The 19,289-nt window shown below is 39.6% G+C and overlaps 2 protein-coding genes across 3 annotated transcripts; both read right to left on the bottom strand.

The window, feature by feature from the left end:
- Window positions 1–434: 434 nt before the first annotated feature.
- On the bottom strand, window positions 435–6,963 carry zgc:77486 (uncharacterized protein LOC405808 homolog). Of its 2 annotated transcripts, none has more exons than XM_068320228.1 (6): window positions 6,806–6,963; window positions 5,681–5,879; window positions 4,979–5,090; window positions 3,384–3,511; window positions 3,010–3,117; window positions 435–896 (listed from the first exon to the last, which is right to left on the bottom strand). In XM_068320228.1, the coding sequence occupies exons 2-6, from the start codon at window positions 5,838–5,840 to the stop codon at window positions 748–750; spliced, it is 657 nt and encodes a 218-aa protein (XP_068176329.1). In that variant the 5' UTR covers window positions 5,841–5,879; window positions 6,806–6,963; the 3' UTR covers window positions 435–747. The 2 variants fall into 2 exon arrangements, with proteins under 2 accessions (XP_068176329.1, XP_068176330.1); XM_068320229.1 differs by lacking the exon at window positions 6,806–6,963 and adding an exon at window positions 6,396–6,778.
- Window positions 6,964–7,114: 151 nt separating this feature from the next.
- On the bottom strand, window positions 7,115–13,948 carry plin3 (perilipin 3). The gene is made up of 8 exons (XM_068320227.1): window positions 13,842–13,948; window positions 10,881–10,970; window positions 10,493–10,688; window positions 10,040–10,122; window positions 9,683–9,914; window positions 8,271–8,611; window positions 7,921–8,139; window positions 7,115–7,549 (listed from the first exon to the last, which is right to left on the bottom strand). The coding sequence occupies exons 2-8, from the start codon at window positions 10,947–10,949 to the stop codon at window positions 7,406–7,408; spliced, it is 1,284 nt and encodes a 427-aa protein (XP_068176328.1). The 5' UTR covers window positions 10,950–10,970; window positions 13,842–13,948; the 3' UTR covers window positions 7,115–7,405.
- Window positions 13,949–19,289: the final 5,341 nt, after the last annotated feature.

Raw genomic sequence — 19,289 nt, 5'->3', positions numbered from 1 at the left:
AAGTCAAGGATCTCAGTTCCCCTACCCTTGCCCTCCCCTACCATACATCTCCATTAACTGTTCATGCAACCAATATCAGTATAAGTCAATATATCAAAGAGAAAAGTTTGCTGAAAATGCTGAGACATTGGAGATCAACACGTAGTGACCCACAGAATATAGAGGAGGGAAGAAAAAAAAATGCCAATTTGACAAGAAGTTGACATCATTTTCCATTTGGGAGAAGAAGTTATATCCAAAGCCCTTGAGAAACTCTCTAGACCTAAATCGAGCTCTTTTTCATAATTGTGTCACATTCCTTAACAGCTTACCCCTGTTTCATTCCAACTATCATACAGGGATTGTATAAAAATGAGCTCACATCATCCCTCAAATTTAGAAACAAAAAGGGGTAAAATCAAATCCCTCCCACCCTCCCCAAAAGAAAAGCAAAACACTGATGTCCACCAAGGCCCAAAAGCTCTCTCCCCAGCTCTCAAGCAATGCACACACACACACGCTTCCATACAAACACAAGCGCACGCACACACACGCACGCACACACACACACGTTCAGGTGCAGTCACCAGTGGAGAGAGAGGGAGATGCTAGTAAGGGCAGCGTCTGGACAGTGGTGACCTCATCAGCCCACCCCGCTCATCTTAGACTATCATGAACAAATGAAGTCGTATCAGGTGTCGTCATCCAAGTCGCCTTTGTTCAAATGCACAAAGTCAAAGACTCTTCTTCTTTTTTTACACTCAGTCCTCATAACTTCTGAATCTTCTCAGCCACAACGATGGGGTTCTCTTTGCGTATGCGGGCAGCAGCTGCACTCCGGTAATCAAAGGGACAGTCGTGCTTGTCAGAATAACGGTGAATGGCACAGAACAGGTTGCCGCAGCGACAGTCAAAACCTTCAGTAAAGAGAAACAGGAGGTGTCAGTCATAATCAAAGCCTTATTTTAATAGTAACACATTTTAAGATTATGAACACTAAACACAAAGAGCAACTGCTGTGCAGTTTTTATTGGCTGAATATCTACTGCTCATCTGTGAATGGCCAACAGCATGGTTCAGTTATACTTGTCCTTTAACTGGTTTCAAACTGGGTATCAAAGATTGAGATCATCACGTAGTGAAATGCAGCTAATGGGGACATCGCCATTAGCTGCATTTCCACCTGACAAAAGATTTCCATCTTAACCATTCATATAATACATTATAAAAATAAGTGGTGATGCTAACTCCTCTGAGGTTGGTAAGCAGGTGGAGGCCAACAGCTTGACTGTGAAACTCTTGGATTCAGTATTTGGAGTAAAGCAGTTACCATACCAAAATGTTCAACTGAGAAAAGACATGAAACCTGCTCCTGATTTCTTCTACTTTTGCATGCCTCTCACATACAAACAAGTGCTTGAGCTTCAAACACCCTTTATAATGAAACAAAAACACACAGCGCAACCAGAAAATACAACTTTAAAATGACTATTTTCTTGAAGGAATCAAAAAAGTATTAATTACTAAATTCAAAAACTACCAAACTACATTTGTAATGGATTGTAGCTGCAGGAGACACACCCAGACTCATTACTAGCACACCTTTACCACTTAAAACTCCCATTTTAAGAAACACTGATTTGGCTAGTAGTCTCACCGGTAGCACACTATGATACAACCAAAATAAATTCCAGAAGAGATGCGGAACACTAGAGAACCTCCCAACAAGTGGGTCACATTCCAAAATTCCAGAAAGAGCAAATTGATGGCTCATTCAGGTAGTAACAATCGATCCAAAGTAAATATCTGATAAACTGAAGGCCTCTCCCAACTCAATAAATATCAGTGTTCAAGGCCCAACTGTTCCAAAGACACTGGGCACAAATGGCCTCCATGGGACAGGCAAAGCCACTGCTAACCCAGAATAGCATTAAGACTCTTTCGAGTTTTTGCCAAATGGCACCTGGATGACCCTCAGAGCTTTGAGGAGAATATTCCTTCGGACTGATGAGTTAAACTGTTGTGACAACTGGTCTCCTTACATCTGCCATCAACTAAAAACAGCATTACACAAGAGAAGCATTATATGGTCAAACAAAGAGATGGAATGGAATGAAATGTAATGTTGTGGAGACGCTTTGCAGTTCCAGGTCCATATTGACTTGCGATATATAACTGAGATGTACACGATTTCTGCTGTCAAGCACAAAGAGGACAATATGTTATCGATATGATAGCTGCAGCTAAAGAACAACATAAGGAGTATGTCATAGTAAGACCACTCACAATGGCTCGATACAATACATATTATGATTCGGAGTAATCTAGTCCAGACCTGAACGCCACTAAGTTCTTCTTCTCGATATAGATTGCAGTCGACATAACATAGGTATTCTCTTACTTACATTCAAGACAATAAGCAACAAATAAATTCAAACATCAAGGGGTTTTAAAGGCAGAGGAAGCAAATCACCCTGACAGAGAACTTAGGATGTGGTGGGTACTTCCAACACTCCTCAAAAGTAATAGTTATACAGAAATGAACTGGTGAGCGACTGTCAGTCAGTTCATTTGGAAACTGAGTCAGACACTGAATGTGAATAGAAACTAATGAGTCACCTATGGTCAATCCTGGGGGAACAAAGATGAGGACTATTATAAGTGCTATAAATGAGCCTGTCCCAGTGCTCTAGCTCTAGGTGACTCAGAACAAAGCTTTAAAATTAGAAGATGATTCTTATATCTCTGTGGTGTGATAATATCATCAATTTGCAGAATCATCAAAAAACCCAAAAGGCACATTGTTAAAATATTAGAATAGGCCTGTTGGCACACTTTTCAGACGAGTTTAATTTTGATAGGACAAGTATGGATCCATTTTAAAGTGTAGCATCATGTAACCCTGAAACATTAAAATGGTGTAATTTGCAATTGTCAGGCCGAATCTAAGAACCCTAGTAAACCAAGTTCATGACTTATGACCTCTTTTCTAGCTATTCATGTGCAATTATATGAAATAATGTTCTTTACCAGTAAGGCCCACTTTCTTTCGGCAAGAAAAACAGCGATTCTTTTTCTTATTCTTATCAGGAGTTTGGTCATTGTCAGACAAAGCCTGCGCTGCTTCGCCTACTGGTTCTGGTGAGAAATGGGTACAAAACAAGAACAAAGATCACAAATTAGTTCATTTATTACTTGTTCAAACACATGGCCGCCTAAGATGATACATGTTGAACACTAACTTGAAAAATGACTAATAAAAAAATAAAACATAAAACATTAAGTTTGAAAATTAATGTATCTATACTGAAATGTGTATTACTATGGGTTGGTATACAGAGATTTATGTAATGTGTAGAGTAGGAATAATTTGTCAAATCGCTCCAGTTTTCTGTTGTGCTTACCCATGGTGTTCGAAACGCCTTCCTCTTCTCCCTCATCAGCTTCAGTGCGATCAGAGTCTACAGGTCCTGATTCCTGGGAGATGCTCATTGCTGTCATCTGTTGAGTTACTGGACTAGGGGAACTGGGACTGACACAACAACAGAAAATAAAGGCTTTTAAAACCTCCCAGTCAACTACATAGAGGAAAGGGTTTGCTGAGATCATAATCATCTTTACAAGATACAATCAAGTAAATCAATTAGTGGAACATCTTCAATGAAAACTGGACTCTTTATAATTTGTACGAATCTTTGTTTTCACGAAACTCAGCCCTTTCATCTTCAAATTTTCTTTAAAGTTGAAAGGGGCGGCAGCAGCTCAGTCCATTAAGTCTGGGGCTGGTGACTGGCGGCCGGCCGGTTCAAGACTCATGTCGGGCAAAAATTTTCGGTGTGAACTGGAAGGGGAGGTGCAAGTTCACCTCCTGAGCACTGCCCTGGAGCAAGGCACATCCCCCTTATAAGCTGCTCATCCGGGTACCCCACGACAGAGCTGCCTGCCATCCTACCCCCACCATTATTTTCATGTCCTACAGGCCCCTTGGGTATGCACAGTATATATGTGTGTGTGTGTTTGTTCGGGTCTGTGTCATATACTGTATATATGTGTGTAATGAGGACTAATAAAGGGATCTTTAATCTTTCTCTTTAAGATCTTCCTTTATTATTTGGTTGCTCCTTTTCAATCGAATCTCTCACAAAGATTAACCCTCCAAAATTGAAATGTTTAAAGCTCTTTCTATACAGCCTTTTATTCTCACTTATTTTTTGTTTCTGTCTAATCTGAAACACTTCCACTGCCAGGTCTTTTCACCTCAATGAAGCACATGGTATAAAGCCCCTTTGTATTCGGTTGAGAGAGAACCACATGGTGTAATGCCACTTTGTAGTAGGCTGAGGCAGGAGGCAATATCATTGATTCGTTTGGGGGTGTTGGGATTCTGTAGGCGAAGGTAGCACTGTTTCTTTGAGATGCACTTCTTGAAATAAACTGCTAAGAATCACCACTCATCAGAAATGTGAATCCATGGAAGACTCAAGATAGTGATTTTATAATGATTAATTGTGCAGTCTGACTTGTCAATACCACCCATAACTACACATGCACAATGAATAAAAAAACAAACAATAGTTCCTTCAGGCAGGTACGGTATAGTATCAGACGTCGCATGCAATTTCACTGAAAAGAAAAAAAAACCCACTTGGTTTTGTTAACAAAAAAAGCTGTGTTTACCTCACATCATCTCAAACGTATTCAAAACAAAGACACAAAAAGTGCTACAGCGAGTGAGAAACTCATTTAGTCATCGTAAGTAGCATTTCAAGAAATAAACACGGCTCAAAAATAATTCCAACCACAATGTGCAGGATAAAAGGCCTTTCCTATTACTTCTTAAAAACAGCTCAAATATAACACACAATATGGAGTGTTTTACTGATTTTTACTTTTTTTACTAATTAATTAATTAAAAATCATCATGGATTTCAAATAATTTTTTGTTTCAGAACTCTTAACAACAACACAAGTGTGAGTAATTTAAAATCTGTCAAGATACCTGGATGTTTGTTCCTCAGGTGGGGTCCCTGCCACTTCTGTACTGGGTTCTGTGGTTGTATCCTCCACAGTCACACCAGCTGAACCTGGTGATCCTGCTGGTGATGTAGCAACTGAATGAAGACACAACAGTATGATGGGATGAAAACCACAAAACCTGTATGACATCCAACTTGCCTGTACGCATCTTCCACCCAAATACTCATCCTCGTATGTCTCTAAATGATCACGTGTTTTGAGTAAAGGTGAAAGATGTAGCACTCTTTAATTCTGATGCCACAGTGTAAACCAGGGGTGTCAAACTCATTTTCACCGAGGCCCATGTCAGTATAATGGCAGTACTCAAAGGGTCAGATGTAACTAATAAATGTAACTAAATGTAACCCAATATAGTGTAAAATAAACTAACTCCTTAATGTAGGCTTAGTTCCTGCATTGTGGAAAATATAGTTTTTGTTCAAAGCACACTTTTGACCTTTTTATTTTTAGACACTGACCATTTATGCTTTTGCAGGCCACATAAATTGATGTGGCGGGCCACATTTGGCCCCCGGGCCTTGAGTTTGACATAATGTGGTCTAAACAATTACTGCTCCCTGTTCTCAGACCAATTTGAACAAGTCTCAGTACCTGTACATTTTATAAGTGACCCCATTTTCTGATCCTGACTCCCCCACAGGTAATGTCTCTCCCATCTTCCTACCTTTATCTCCTGGGGGACTGGAACGCCCCCCACCCTGTTGTCTCTGCAGATGTTCCTTGTAGCAGACTGAGCACATGCCATTGGTGCGGGGATTACCATAGAAACCACATCCCATTGTGCAAAGCATTGGCACCTGCGTCTGATTGGTCTCCTGAGCCATGCTCTGACAGAGGGGTAAGGGGAATGGGAGAGGATATTCCTGAAAACAGGGTTGCAGAAGTTAATCAAAATGATTACCAGTCCCTTCAATATTTTATTGATCTTCTTTTCTCTACTGTATGTACTTAAAAAAAATACTTATTTGATTTAAAGAGCTTGGAGACTCATTTACAGTGACGCAAAAAAAAAACATACATTGAAATCAAGCATTAAGTTAACGCTCCTCCAGCAAAAATTGGAACAAAGGTCTGGAAGTGCTTTAAGTTGTGTCTGAGGTGTAGAATTATCACAAAATGTAAATAGAGCTTCTTCTAAAGATGGATAAAGCAAACAGACGAGCAGAATTCCACTGCTAGTGAACTCGCTCTGCTAGTTTTTGCGTTCTTCAAAGCCAGAGCAAGATTTTTCTGGTCGGGACAAAGTTAACAAACAAAAACCGAACAAGACACGTCTTAATAAAACCACCACGAAAACTTAAACGGAGCTACGAAGTTAATAGATGGTTTGGGCAAAATTACCCTCATTACAACCCAGTTATTAACGAGAAAGAACTTACAGCTGACTGTCCTCAGTTCTAGTTTGTAGCGCAGCAGAAAACAATCGGCGTCCTGTGCTCACATAGCTGAGAGCAAACACTAACACTTCATGTTAGCTAACAGCAACTACATGTTTGTCTGTCTGACGCCAGATACCGACACGAAACGAGGGCTAAAACTCGCTAAATGGAGATAAATCACGACGAAATACAAAAGAATAAATAGTTGAAACGCATTTACCGAAAATCTGTAAATGACTCGTTAGTTTAAAACCGAATAGACGTTCGTGTTAGCAGGCTAGAGTTAGCTCAGCCGCTAGCAGCCGCTAGCCACCCGAAAAACACAGCGCTTCCAGATAGTGTCCTGGATGTTTTAAAATCGGTAATAGTCGCCGGGTGGCAGCCACAGCGGTCTACGGTGATGACGGTACCTGAATTTAGAGGTACCGGGGGCTGTCGAGGACCTGGGGCTACAGATTCGTACGAGTTTCGTCCCCAGCAGAGAGCGCGGCCTCCTTTCCAACGCTGAATCCCGACATTCGAAACAACGACCATGACGTCATCCTCAACATAGATCCAGTCTTCACTCAGACGGGCCGACAGCAAAGTCCAGCACCCCACCACCCAACAGCATGACAACACTCATCAGGAACAGACCTTTAATGTTTAGACACTGACAGGTATCAGCATTTTATCAAATGTCATCTCATTGACAGTTAAAAGAATAAAACATAAAATACTAAAATGTAAAGAGCATTTATTAACCATAGGTATACATTATTCTCATTAAAACGGCTATTTGTGTTGACAGACAGCATGCATGTGGTTTAGTTACATGAATGCTTTGAAATCACTTAGACTCTATCAGCCATACACTTAATTTTAAGTAAATCCAACATTTGTTCTAGCATTCACAAGAAAAAATATGAAAATGTGCAAATTCTCCAAGATCAGATATCAGCGTTTGCAGACATGATTAAATTCCATTAATTTCTACATCAGAAATGTAATGGAGAAGCACAACTAAGTCTTTAAGTCTTGTGTGGGTTTTTGAGCTCCGTTGCCATGTCGTCCTCTGCCTTCTCAGCAATCTGAGGGGCAAAAGGTCCCACCAGCCAGTTGAGTGGTGTGTTGTTTACCAGATAGTCCACGACACCATCCAGAGACTGCTGAACCTTGGAGCAAGCAGATTCTGGTATTACTTTCAACACATTTGCTAAAATAAACAATCTCAACACTCTACAATAAATTATAATTATTGAGTTTTTAATGTTGCATTACTAAATACAACATTATCTTGTCTTGTAAATGCATATGGAACAGCAGACACTCCAGAGGATAGAAGCCTGTTTATGTAGAGTGTGCAGGCTCTTCCCACTTAATTCATGTTTCACTCTGTGGGTATTGAAGAACTAATAAAACTACAATGGATGGATCAGCTCTTTTAAGAGACAATTAAAAAACAAAACCAAGACACTAAACTATATTGAGCTACACTGAAGCAGTATAACGAAAAAGGTAAAGACAGAATGGTGTGGATTAGTACCTGGGTCAGGTGATGACGGCTCCGTTCCACAAGGATGGGTGTGATGGTTTTGGTGTTGCCCAGAGAAGAGTACAGCTCTTCGGCTGATTGCCTGGCATTGGTGATCTGGCCCTGAACTGCACTGGGAAGACCTTGGGCACTTGACACCACACTGGAGCATGCTGACATCAGCTGGTGACTCAGACCACGCACCATGGACAGGGTTCGCCCTTCCAGTTGCTGTGAAGAGAAAGTTAGAATACAATTCATTAACTCATTTGATCAGTACTGTACAGTACAAATGCTGCAAATGTATAACACTAGTCCATTTAAAAAACATTAATTCAATTCCCAAACCCTTCAGCCCTGACCTCAGCCTCATCTTTAGTCCCGACTGACTCTGACTCGGCCTGATCAGCTCCAGCTTGCTTCTGCTTCCAGTCTGTCCAGCGCTGTTGCAGCTGCTCTGAGGCTCCCTCTGGCTGGTTACTGGTGGTACCCGAACTGGTACGGGATGTCTCCAGCAGGTCCAGAGTGCTGGAAATTTGTGCCACTGTAGCAGAGGTTGCATCCCTGGCTTGCTGTGCACGTCTCAGGGACTGCTGAAGGGCTCGTTCTTGAACTTTGGCAGACAGTTTCCCCAAGCGGACAAAGTAGCTTGGGTTCTCTGCTGGTGTGGTCGTCTCAGCCGTCACAGGTTCAGCCACAGCAGCTGAAATAACAAAGTTAATATTCATGTATTTTAAAATCTTTTGGAAGTTGTGCTACTAGAATGTGACAAACAAAAAGAATTTAGAGCTACTTCACTTTCGGTCATCAATCTGTGGGGTACAGAGCGTAAGACCGTCCTCCTGTGTCTCGGTTAAAAGCCACCTATCCCCTAACACTGACAATGCTGGCACTGTGTTGCTTCTGAAGTCATTAGCAATTGTATCTTTTTCCCATCTGTGATCACACAAAATGATGGCCTCCTGAGTATTGCTACAGTATTAGAGTATGGCAGATTGTCGTGATAACATGACCTCACAGTAGCAGTTGTCAAAGCTGCGAGTGTTGGAAATTGTTGGTGCTTTTTGAGCCAAGTTCACAGAAGGAATTTCATTGTGCTGTCCTGCATCACTCTATGAATTACACCAACCTTCTAGTCAGTGTGGAAGAATTTAACACGTATCACATCCACCCCCGTCTGGCTTACATCACACTGTCTTGCCTTCATAATCTTTTTTTTTTCAACCGTCTCAACAGATTTGTTGCTTGAAACGTAAATCGATGAAACAAGGACACAATGTTGGGCAATGACTAATACAGTAGATGCCAAATTATTAATGCATATATATTAGGGAATAAATAATTTAAGTTACGTAAATGGCAGAAATGTGAACTACAATATGTAGTTGTCAGCTTGGAGTTACATAGCAGCATCAAAAATTAGATTACAATGGTGTAGTAGGTCTCAACTGGGCGTCTAAAGAGTGAAGAGAAAGTGATATCTTTTTTTATGAAAATGTAAATGTGTATTCAACGGTAAATTACTGAAGAAACAAACCCCCAAATGCCAAAATGTGAAATATGTGCCTGGATCTTGAAGCTCTGAATGTCTTCATTATTTCATTAGATTTAGAGTTAAAAGAGGAGAAGCTGCTCTACTTATTCTTTGATAAAACTCCGATCAACTTCTTCATAATTAATTTACTTCAACTGTTTTTCAGCATCAAATGATTTAACGTTAACCCCCCACCCCATACTTATGGATTGATTAGACATATTTGCAACAGCTACTGACCGAGCTCCCTCTCTGTGAGTGGTAAGTTCTGGTTGACCCAGTCCTCAGATCGGCTCAGAGCCAGGTCCATCCCACTGCTGACCATCTGGCCCACCTTGGTGCCCATGGCAGTCATGATGCCTCCACTGACTGCTGCTCGGGTCAGCTCCACACCCCCCATCACTGCTCCTACCACCGCATCCTTGGCCCCTGCAACCGACTGGTACACCATACCAACTGTGTCCGACACCACCTGAGGAACACAATAATTATGTGCTGTACCTGGGAAATAATGCTGATATAATTACACACGTTCACAAAATAAATTACTGAAAAATTCACAGTAGTTTGTAGCAGTAGTTTGGTTTTCTGCCTGACCTTGTCTGCTGGTTGGTGAAGAATAGGCAGTTTCTCTTCAATCTGATCCAGGCCTTTCAAAGCATACTCATTCACTGTGGCAACTGAATCAAGTACAAAAGCAAAAATAATTGAAAGAATAAAGGATTTTAATAATTTCCAATGAAAAAAAGATTTTTTTTCATGTCACTGCTATCCTACGAAAAATTGAGGATTTAATCAAAAAGATTCAATTTTGGCAAATCTGTTACAGTTTCTGAAAAAAGATCTCGTCAAAAAACCCCAAAAAACCTACATTTTATTCTTGTCATATTTGAGTGCCAATCCATATTTCATATCATATTGTGGTATATAATGGACTTGGCATCATGTTTAAAGTTTTCATAAAGAAACATAACAGTATTAGTCATTCATAGTACATTTCTTGCCATCATCAACCAAAAATTATATCATATTTTTGACAGAAGAACCTACGCTGTGGTTCTATGATGTCCAGGAGAGGCTTGGACCCTGTGCTAGCTGCAGCACCCAGGGTTCGCACCCCGCTCTCTGCTGCATCCATCACTCCCTTCAGCAAGGGCACGCTGTCTTTGGTACTAGTGTAGGCATTTGAAACTACCTCGTAAGCAGAACTGACCAGAGCTAAATTGCTCACTCGGGAAACAACGTTCTAGGACAAGACAAAAATACAAAATAAAAACAACAGGGTCATTGAAGAGATGAAAATGTGAAATGGAATCCAGACTGTGTAAAGAACAGCTCCTTTCTGTAGCCTGCTACAGATAAGACATGATTGTAAAATTATCATTTTCCTGTGTTCAGTTTTGTAATAGGTGGCCTTTGAGAACCCAGCGCTCCTCACCTGCTGGTCTCCAGTAGCTGGTTCTGCTGCTGCTGCTCCAGTCTCATTAGTTTTCATACTGTCTGCCATTGTGAGTGCCGGATTCAATCTCTGTCATGGAACATAAAGTACCAGAGCAACATGAGATTCACGTCATGGTGCTTGATATGCATGACAAAATGCAATTTCTTTTCTGTATATTCTTTAAGTGCCTAATACATTTTATTTGGGGAGACGTTACAAATTAAGACATGGCAATGCTGGCCGCATTGGCCATGTTAAACAGATCTGTCAACACTATGATGCAATGAGGATGAAACAGTGCTCAAAAACAAAACCACACAGAAAATCAGGATGAGTTCAAATCTGAACACTATGACGGAAGGGAATGGTGAAAGTATGAAATTTCTTTGATTTTAAGATCTGCTCCATACAGAACCCTGGAATTATACCATGTTAACATCAGAGGATGGGAAACATTTTTCTCATGAAAAAAAAAGAGGCCACTGTCTAGTAGATCAATGTAAGGATAAGCATGAGCTTCACATTTAAACACATAATTATTATTTTGACTTTTAACTCAAGAGGGATAACCACTGAGGCATAAAAAATGATAACGGTGGTAGGATTTAGCTGTGTGCCACGCTTCACATTAATTACCACATCACATAGCAGCTCGGGTTAGTTTCAACTTTTGGTTTTTATGGTAATCTGGATGAGTCAAAGGAATAATTCTTTCCTCTAAGCCTATTAAATGAAACTGATACCAGTTCAATCAAGAAGTGGAAATATAAATGAGCCTTGGCCCATTTCTAAGCCAAGGTTTAGTGCGATATTTCATTGGATGTATATTGAGTCCTCTATAAATATAGTGACAATGAGGTCGTTCTTGCCACTGAAGGAATACAGTCATGGTAAATCATGGGAAATTCTTCTGGACACAAAAAGTCTGGAATCATACATTAGAAATAAGACAGAGGCCATGAATAATGGACCAACAGCACTGTTAGGACATCAATGGTGGAGACTAATTAGTGTGCATGAAGGTTTGTAGGTAAAATGAACCCAGATATCATTTATATCAGCTGAAAAGGCTAAAGTAAAATATGGGGCAATAGTGCACTTTTACACTCTGAATGAAAAGTGGGTCAAAAGAACTACTACTTTAAGTAAAAACTACCCTGCTGCATGAAGAAAACGAAGTATTGCCTAAAACAAAAATGAAATCTAAAACATAATTGGCTCATGGGAAAGGGTGAAATTCTTAATTATTTAACAAATTCTCAACTTATATATTCATTTTTTCTTCTTGAAATTGGAGGACAAATTGTACTTTTTTAAATCAAGCATCAACTTAGATTTTATACGTTTTTTAGGTAACAAATAATTAATTACCAAAATTAATTGCAGTTAATGCATCTCACAATGTGTTGTCATTGATTTGGGAAGTACACAATAAGAAATCAACCAGCTTCTCAATAATGACCCTCATCTATTTTCTGCTGTCTCATGCACAGTAATGCAAGTATCTTGGAAAGGATACACCAAGGAACCTTCAGATCTGACCTTGAAATGGAAGAAATTACAATACAGGAAATAAAATTTGCCCTTATTTTTTAATACAGTGCAGATAAATGATTGCTTCCAAAACTTTTGTCAGATAACTTGATAATGAAAGCAATCAACTACACATCGAAAATATGCAAATATGCAGCGGGCAAAACAGCTGATCAGACAGGACCTGCAAAAAAGGATTTCCCCTTTCCCATCTGAATCACACACATGTGGACAACATCTGCTCACATTCTACCAGATGACAGAGGGGGAAATCAGTGCAGTCCACATGTATTTATTGCAACATTATGAACACATCGTTGCAAAAGCCGACCTGATGCATAGACCAAACAATTCAAAGGACATGGGTCCGATCGTGCTGCAAGGAAGCAGCCGATGTAGCAAGAGGAGTAGCAACCATCCAGCTGTAAGTTTCTGCTACAACAGAGTCATTCACCAGGAAGACCAAGCACACATTCAACTGATGGAAGGAACAACTGACAGAAACACAGGCAATGCAATAATTTCAGTATCAATATTTTCTTTGGTGGTCCTCAGCGGATTCTCAAAAGCACTATTTAAACGTTTAGTTAATCCTTTAATAATTTACACAAAAAGTTTTGCAGCAGTGATTAATATGGTATCGAGTTTAGATGGCCCCTTTCTAGATAGAAGGCTTATGATCCATCTTCAGCCACACTAGAAGGAGGAAGGACAGTAGATCTGACCAGTGTAACTCCTGTGTTATGATGTATGGTACCTCTGGGTTCAGGCTAATGCATGGGCCTGATAACTTTTACATAGAACAACTGTTTTCATTTCACAAATTCATTTGGAAGTCAGGGTGACGGCTGTATCTTCTTTTAAATGACCATGACCAGTAATGTTAGACTCTTTTGGTACTGTGTGATTAAAAAGTGCCTTAATTTTCTTTGGCAACAGCTTGATTCAGCAATACGTTTTTATTACAGTTAATAACATCTACATTTGGTTTATTATAAGGCAAAGAGTGACACTATATTCCCTGTTATCAAGTGTGAGATGAACCAGTGATAACTGTCAGAGACATGGTCCAAACTTGAAAAAAAGCTGTTATGTAATTCAAACTAAGCTGTTTTATACTTAACAAATCATATGACAAATGTGTGGTTACTTAATAGTGCTCATGGGAAAGCTATATAGCTTCTTCCTATTGAATTAAGAAACTATTTGTCACATATTTACAGCTGACATCATGCCAAGTCTGAAAAAGGAACACTTTTTGGTGCTGACGCCCTAACAAAGTTTAAAAAAAAAAAAAAAAGTTGCCTTTTGAGGTTTTGAAAGTTAGCGAAGTGAGCTAACACTGAAATGTACAGGAAACTATCTTTCTAACTAGCGTAACACCCTTAAAGGATGATTTGAAAAACAAAAGTAGAGCAGTCAGACCTCACTGGTTCACTGACAGCCCTTTCTTCGTCGGTCCTTCTGTCACTTGTTGCTCCACCGACCGCTCCGGCCAACAACGACCTCCTACGCTGGGCGGAAGTAAATAATGGTTGGACAGGCGAGGGGCGGGGCTTACGCCTCAACTTTTAACCAATGAAATCACAGCACGGAAGTGTCGGCTGGGCGGAGCCGCAGCTGTCACATCTGTTGCGACAGTAAACAGTGTTATCAGCTGTTCGTTACAATCAAATCAGGCCAGAACAGTTAAGATAGCTCTCCCCCCCCCCCCCGCAATCAACATAAAATAATGATTCCAACGACTACACATCCCTTCTAATAACAAATCTATGTTGTTAAATCACATTGTAAGTATTTCTGTTTCTGTTTAGGACCAGACTTTCATAAGGACTCCATATGTGAACTCCAAGGTACATACGACTGCTGACCCAAAAGCGAAAGGGAAGGTTCTTTCAGGAAATATGTGTCTGGTTGATAATTGTTGTAACAATGCTTCTTGGCAGTAAATCCTATACTATTGGCAAGCCTGTTTATTTCCCATTAACAGGATGCCACATTTGTAAGGAACATGCATTTGTGTGTTGAGAAGCAGATCTGAGTATGTGAATTGCATCCTTGAAAACTTTGCCAAAGCTTCTCTGCCAATATGGCAAATTGCTTTTCTTTGCTGTTGCTATTGGCTCTTGTTTTTAGCGTCTGGTACCCCAAGGTGCTGACCATCACGTGCCTAATTGAAAACTGACTGATGATGCCTGTGAGCATGAACACGGCTACAGTGGTCATGTTGTGTCTGCTCCTAGAATTGGCATGCCAAGCTTGATGTTTGATGGGGCCCATGTACGAGTGCAACTTCAAGCTGGTGTTCTGCAAAACCAAGTTTGGCACCCTAAAAAGATGCTGTTGAAGATGCTGAAGCTGTCTGGTATTGAGAAAAGAAGATTTAACTCATTTTAATAGGCTTAACCCACATATTTAGCTCGGCAGCTCATCCCACATATGCATGTTCCACACAAATGTGGCAAAAATGGAAATGATCATGCATTTCCAATGGCATACTGGAAGAATTTATCCAAGAGGAATTGGCTGAAATTCCCAGTCCGACATATTCTGCTACTCTAAGTAACATAGGTCATGTAATGTATTTAAAATCAGACCTTGAGAACTCAAAACAAAAAGCAAAAATGTTTTAAAAACAAAATTAAACAAATAAATGTTTGTAATTTTTGTAAACCTCATCAATTCTGCTTTTTAAATTTGTACTGAAACATCAAAATAGAATAGATCATCTGCCGAGCAAATACATCACAAGACATAAAGTTGTGTTTGACCTATCAAAATAACTCATCCTTTGGTCTGACAGCTTTGTTGTGAAACGAGCAAAGTCCAGTAATTCACCGCCTGGTCACTTGAAGTCAGCTGCAATCATCATTTTCAAGAGAGCTCCAAAATCCCGGTCAATCCAACAAACATTTACTGGGTCCATATTTGGCACTTTAGCTCTTTTTTCTAACACTTTATTATCTTAATTCTGCATAACTAGGTAGTACACATGCACATTTTTCTCAGCTGCTTTAGTTCCTTGTTACATTTCAAGATAAATTACTGGACCAAACACGAACGCTTAATAAAATAAAATATGTTGCATATAGATTAAAAAAGCAGAGTAGGAAGCAATGTCAATTTGTTCCATCTAGACATCCCCTTTAAAAAGTGAACTTCTACTAAGATGCATTGAGATGTCTGTCTTTTTTGTTCTTTTTTGTCACTTGAAAAGTTTTTGTTCCACTTGTGAGTGATTATCTACAAGTGCTTAAATTGCTAATACATGTTTTGCAATGCTGTCTTTACAGATCTTTACACACACACACACACACACACACACACACACACACACACACACACACACACACACACACACACACACACACACACACACACACACACACTACAATTATAATGTGATTGTAGAATATGAAACAACTCTTTATCCATTGTGAATTATGGGTGCTGCTGAGGTCTAATGAAGGCCCTGCTTCGTGGAAACGGACAGATTCCTGACCTCTGCTGAAATTTAAGCGACAGTGTTAAGTGCAATTGTTGCCATAAACCCTGAGAGGGCAGCCTTTACCCATTTAGTCAACTTAGAGTTATTTCTGCAGCTTCACCCACGCCGTGCTCTATCACACGCCTTCCTACTGTGAGAGAATCATTTTTGCATCACATGTTAAATAACATTTTTAACTACATATATCCAGGAAAATAATTAAAAGAAGACATTTTGTGCAATACCGTTTATTTCCCTATTAGATTCTATTTACCATCACTACTACAAGCATATTTACTCTTAATTTCACTCAGAAAGGATTTCCATTATTCACGTGATTGCTATTTGGATTTCCCACATGAGGCCCCAGAGAAAGTAAACAGTCTAGCCTTCCAATCGTAAAGTCATTTAACAAGACCTATGGTGGACTTGTTTTGGCCAGGTGTAAAATTATGACCGCACTGGTAATCGTTAATGTTGAAACACCAGACTGAGCCCAGGAGAGGAAACTCATCAGGGTTAGAGAAATTAAGCTGGAAACATGGGTGTTTTGCCTTGTATTTGTGTAACTCTTCTTCTCCACTGGTAGGTGGATGACTTATTATTCAAATCTCTGCATTTTGTGCCTTTGAATAAAACACAAATCCACACGCATCAATGCCAGTACTGCAAAGCGTTAGCTTATATGCCCCGAAGGTTCTCATCTGTTCCTGATTAACTCTTAACTCTGGATTACCTGATTGAGGCCAAAATTGTTCTGGATATCCAGTAATTGAAGATTAGTAGATAAGAGAAACATCTCATCCCTCGGAGGGAAAAGATCCCTCCATCCCCCTCTTTACTGCAAAAAATGTACAGTTTGTGAAAAAGCAACAAATTGGCATTTTAACCAGATTTTTGTGGATGTGGGAGCAGAACCCATAAATCTAATTTATATTGATTTTTGTTTGAGATATTTTCTGCTTTTACTTTCAAATAATTCAGTTAGAGCAGATAAAGGACATAAACCGCCTCCAGCAAAGCAACAAACAGCATCAATATATGATGTGAAAGAGAGTAGATTCAAAATTCTAGTTAGGACAACATGCAATGAGATAGAGAAGCACACACATTTATAGCTGTTGCATTTGATAGTATTAAATTTATGTCTACCCTGGTTAAAATAAATCAACCAATAGATAGTCAAGAAGCACAATAAAATGTAAAATGATAAAATATCAACCCAGTAATTTTAAGATGTTTAAAGCCTGGGAGCACTTCCCAGGCATTTCATGTGGAAGATTCTTTGTTTTATTGTGATATCCATTATCAGCAAAGAGCACTTTTCGAGGATGTGGCTTTCACTGGGCAATGGAATGAGCTGTATAAATACTGTATAATGTAATGGAATCTACTTACTCTGTTTCAAGTTTATTTTTAAACCACAAATCTCATGTGTACTGGCAGAGGTCCTTTCACGAACTTTTCTCTGGCTTTCATTTTCCTACCTGATTCTGCCTTTCACTGATAATCATAGAAATTAGCCTTCCGTCCATTAATAGCTCCCCAGGTTTGCTTGGTTTCATCTGCGCTGAACCATGTTGGGAATCTTATTTCCGACATCCTGTAACAAATTTCCGGAGGCTTACAACACAGGGTATCAGTGACATACAACACAGCTACAAATCATCTGCAGGTTGAAACTTGATACAGACCTTTGCCCTTACTATATTCTGCCCGATAATATATTAATAAGGCACAACCAAGGCTTGGCTAATGCTCCATCTGTTTGGGAGAACTACTCCATCATTCTGAAATGATAAAGAGACGGGAGGGTGACCTTGAGACACATGCTCATAAGGCCGGTATTTATTATTTACATTCTTTCTTATTGGATCTCCTAGCCTATTGATCATCATGATCTGAGACTGCTGAGGTCGGATTAAAGCAATAGTTTGACATTTTGGAAACTGTAACTTTTTGCTCTGTTGCTCAGGGTCAGATGAAAAGGTTGATATATTCTTATGCAGCCTGTTAGCTTAGCACGAAAAAGCTCACTGTAGAGTGAGAGGAGGGTTGGCCTGGCTCCATGAAACATTACAGTCACCATAGCAGCACTACAAAAGCTAAATCTATGTGCTCATTACTGTCTGAGAAATTGCCTGGACCTTTTTTTTTTCTTCCTTTTTTAGAACTGGTTTAAATGTTAAATAAACAAGCTACAAAAGCTTGTTTATGCTTCATGTAACCTTTTGAAATAACAATGATAGTTTATTTGCACAGTGCTTATCAGAACCAATGCTAAATAACACATATACAAATATGTAATGACATAAATATTCAATGGAATACACAAGAATGAAACATAAATAAAACTACAACCACCGCCAAGTCCTTAAATTACTGTGACATGTTCTCTTGTTCTTTGGAGTAAAGGAGTCTATGCTGCCCAGTTTGTATCTATTATCAGATAAAATAAAATCATTTGAGTAACATTAAAACCCATTAATCGTATTCAGGGTGTGGTGCACCCTGGAAAGGTCACCAACTGATCACAGAAAGATAACCATTTAAAAATCACGGTCACAGCTGTGGGCAGCGGAGAGTCATGTAGAGTCTGCCTGGGTTCCCCCTGGGTTCTCTTGCTTCTTCCCACCACCAAAAACTTGGAATATAGATGAATCAGGGGCTCTAAGTTGACTGCAGACGTAGATGTGTGAGAGAACGAATATTTATCTTTCTATATAGCCCTGCAATGATCCTGTCTGGGTGTACCCCACCTCCCACTCAAAAGTCAGCTAGGACAGGCTCCAGACCCCCTCATCCTCCTTCTCCAGTGACCCAAAACTGGATAAGTCATTACAGAAAATGAGTGAATGATTTAAGACCAGTAATACTGGACAATACTAACTTCATTAATATGGGAATCAGTGTGGATGAGAAATGAACATCGCCATAAAGTATGTTTATAGTTTAGGAAGTTGAAGTTGAAAACTAAAGCTCATACTAGTCATTAAAGTTTTGTTAGCCTTAGAGTCTTTAATCTTTGAGTAAATTGCCCAACGAGGAATACTTAACTGGCTACAGACGTTTTATGAGTGTTGTGGCCTCGGCTTAAAGGATATTGGAAATGTGATTTGTGTGGGACCTCCGACGGACCTTAAAAACACATAATCTAAAAGATTTGTGGCCCCAGTCAGAGAGCATGGGAAATGCAACGTCACGTCATGCAACATACAAAATGAAAAGCAACAAACAATGGAACAACCGGCCAGTGTGCTCAACTCAGAGAATGGAGCGTCTTCACGCTGTGATTTATTTATTTCCAACCTTTTTTTTTTTTTAAATGTCAGCAACTCCCATTTGCTTTGAATGTCCCTTGTTAATCATTTGGAACTTATTTCACT

The sequence above is a fragment of the Antennarius striatus genome, chromosome 7 (genome assembly GCF_040054535.1).
Source record: "Antennarius striatus isolate MH-2024 chromosome 7, ASM4005453v1, whole genome shotgun sequence".
Taxonomy (NCBI): domain Eukaryota; kingdom Metazoa; phylum Chordata; class Actinopteri; order Lophiiformes; family Antennariidae; genus Antennarius; species Antennarius striatus.
This window is presented reverse-complemented; position numbering and strand designations above follow the sequence as displayed.

Bases quoted from the DNA above. Each gene is read 5' to 3' on its own strand.
- zgc:77486 (XM_068320228.1), bottom strand. From the start codon at position 5,840: ATGGCTCAGGAGACCAATCAGACGCAGGTGCCAATGCTTTGCACAATG. The intron at 3,118-3,383 runs GTAAGCACAACA...ATTTCTCACCAG, and splicing joins AGGCGTTTCGAACACCATGG to AACCAGTAGGCGAAGCAGCG. The intron at 897-3,009 runs GTAAAGAACATT...TCTTTACTGAAG, and splicing joins AAAGAAAGTGGGCCTTACTG to GTTTTGACTGTCGCTGCGGC.
- plin3 (XM_068320227.1), bottom strand. From the start codon at position 10,949: ATGGCAGACAGTATGAAAACTAATGAGACTGGAGCAGCAGCAGCAGAA. The intron at 10,123-10,492 runs GTAGGTTCTTCT...TACTTGATTCAG, and splicing joins GGACATCATAGAACCACAGC to TTGCCACAGTGAATGAGTAT. The intron at 8,612-9,682 runs GTCAGTAGCTGT...TTGTTATTTCAG, and splicing joins ACTCACAGAGAGGGAGCTCG to CTGCTGTGGCTGAACCTGTG.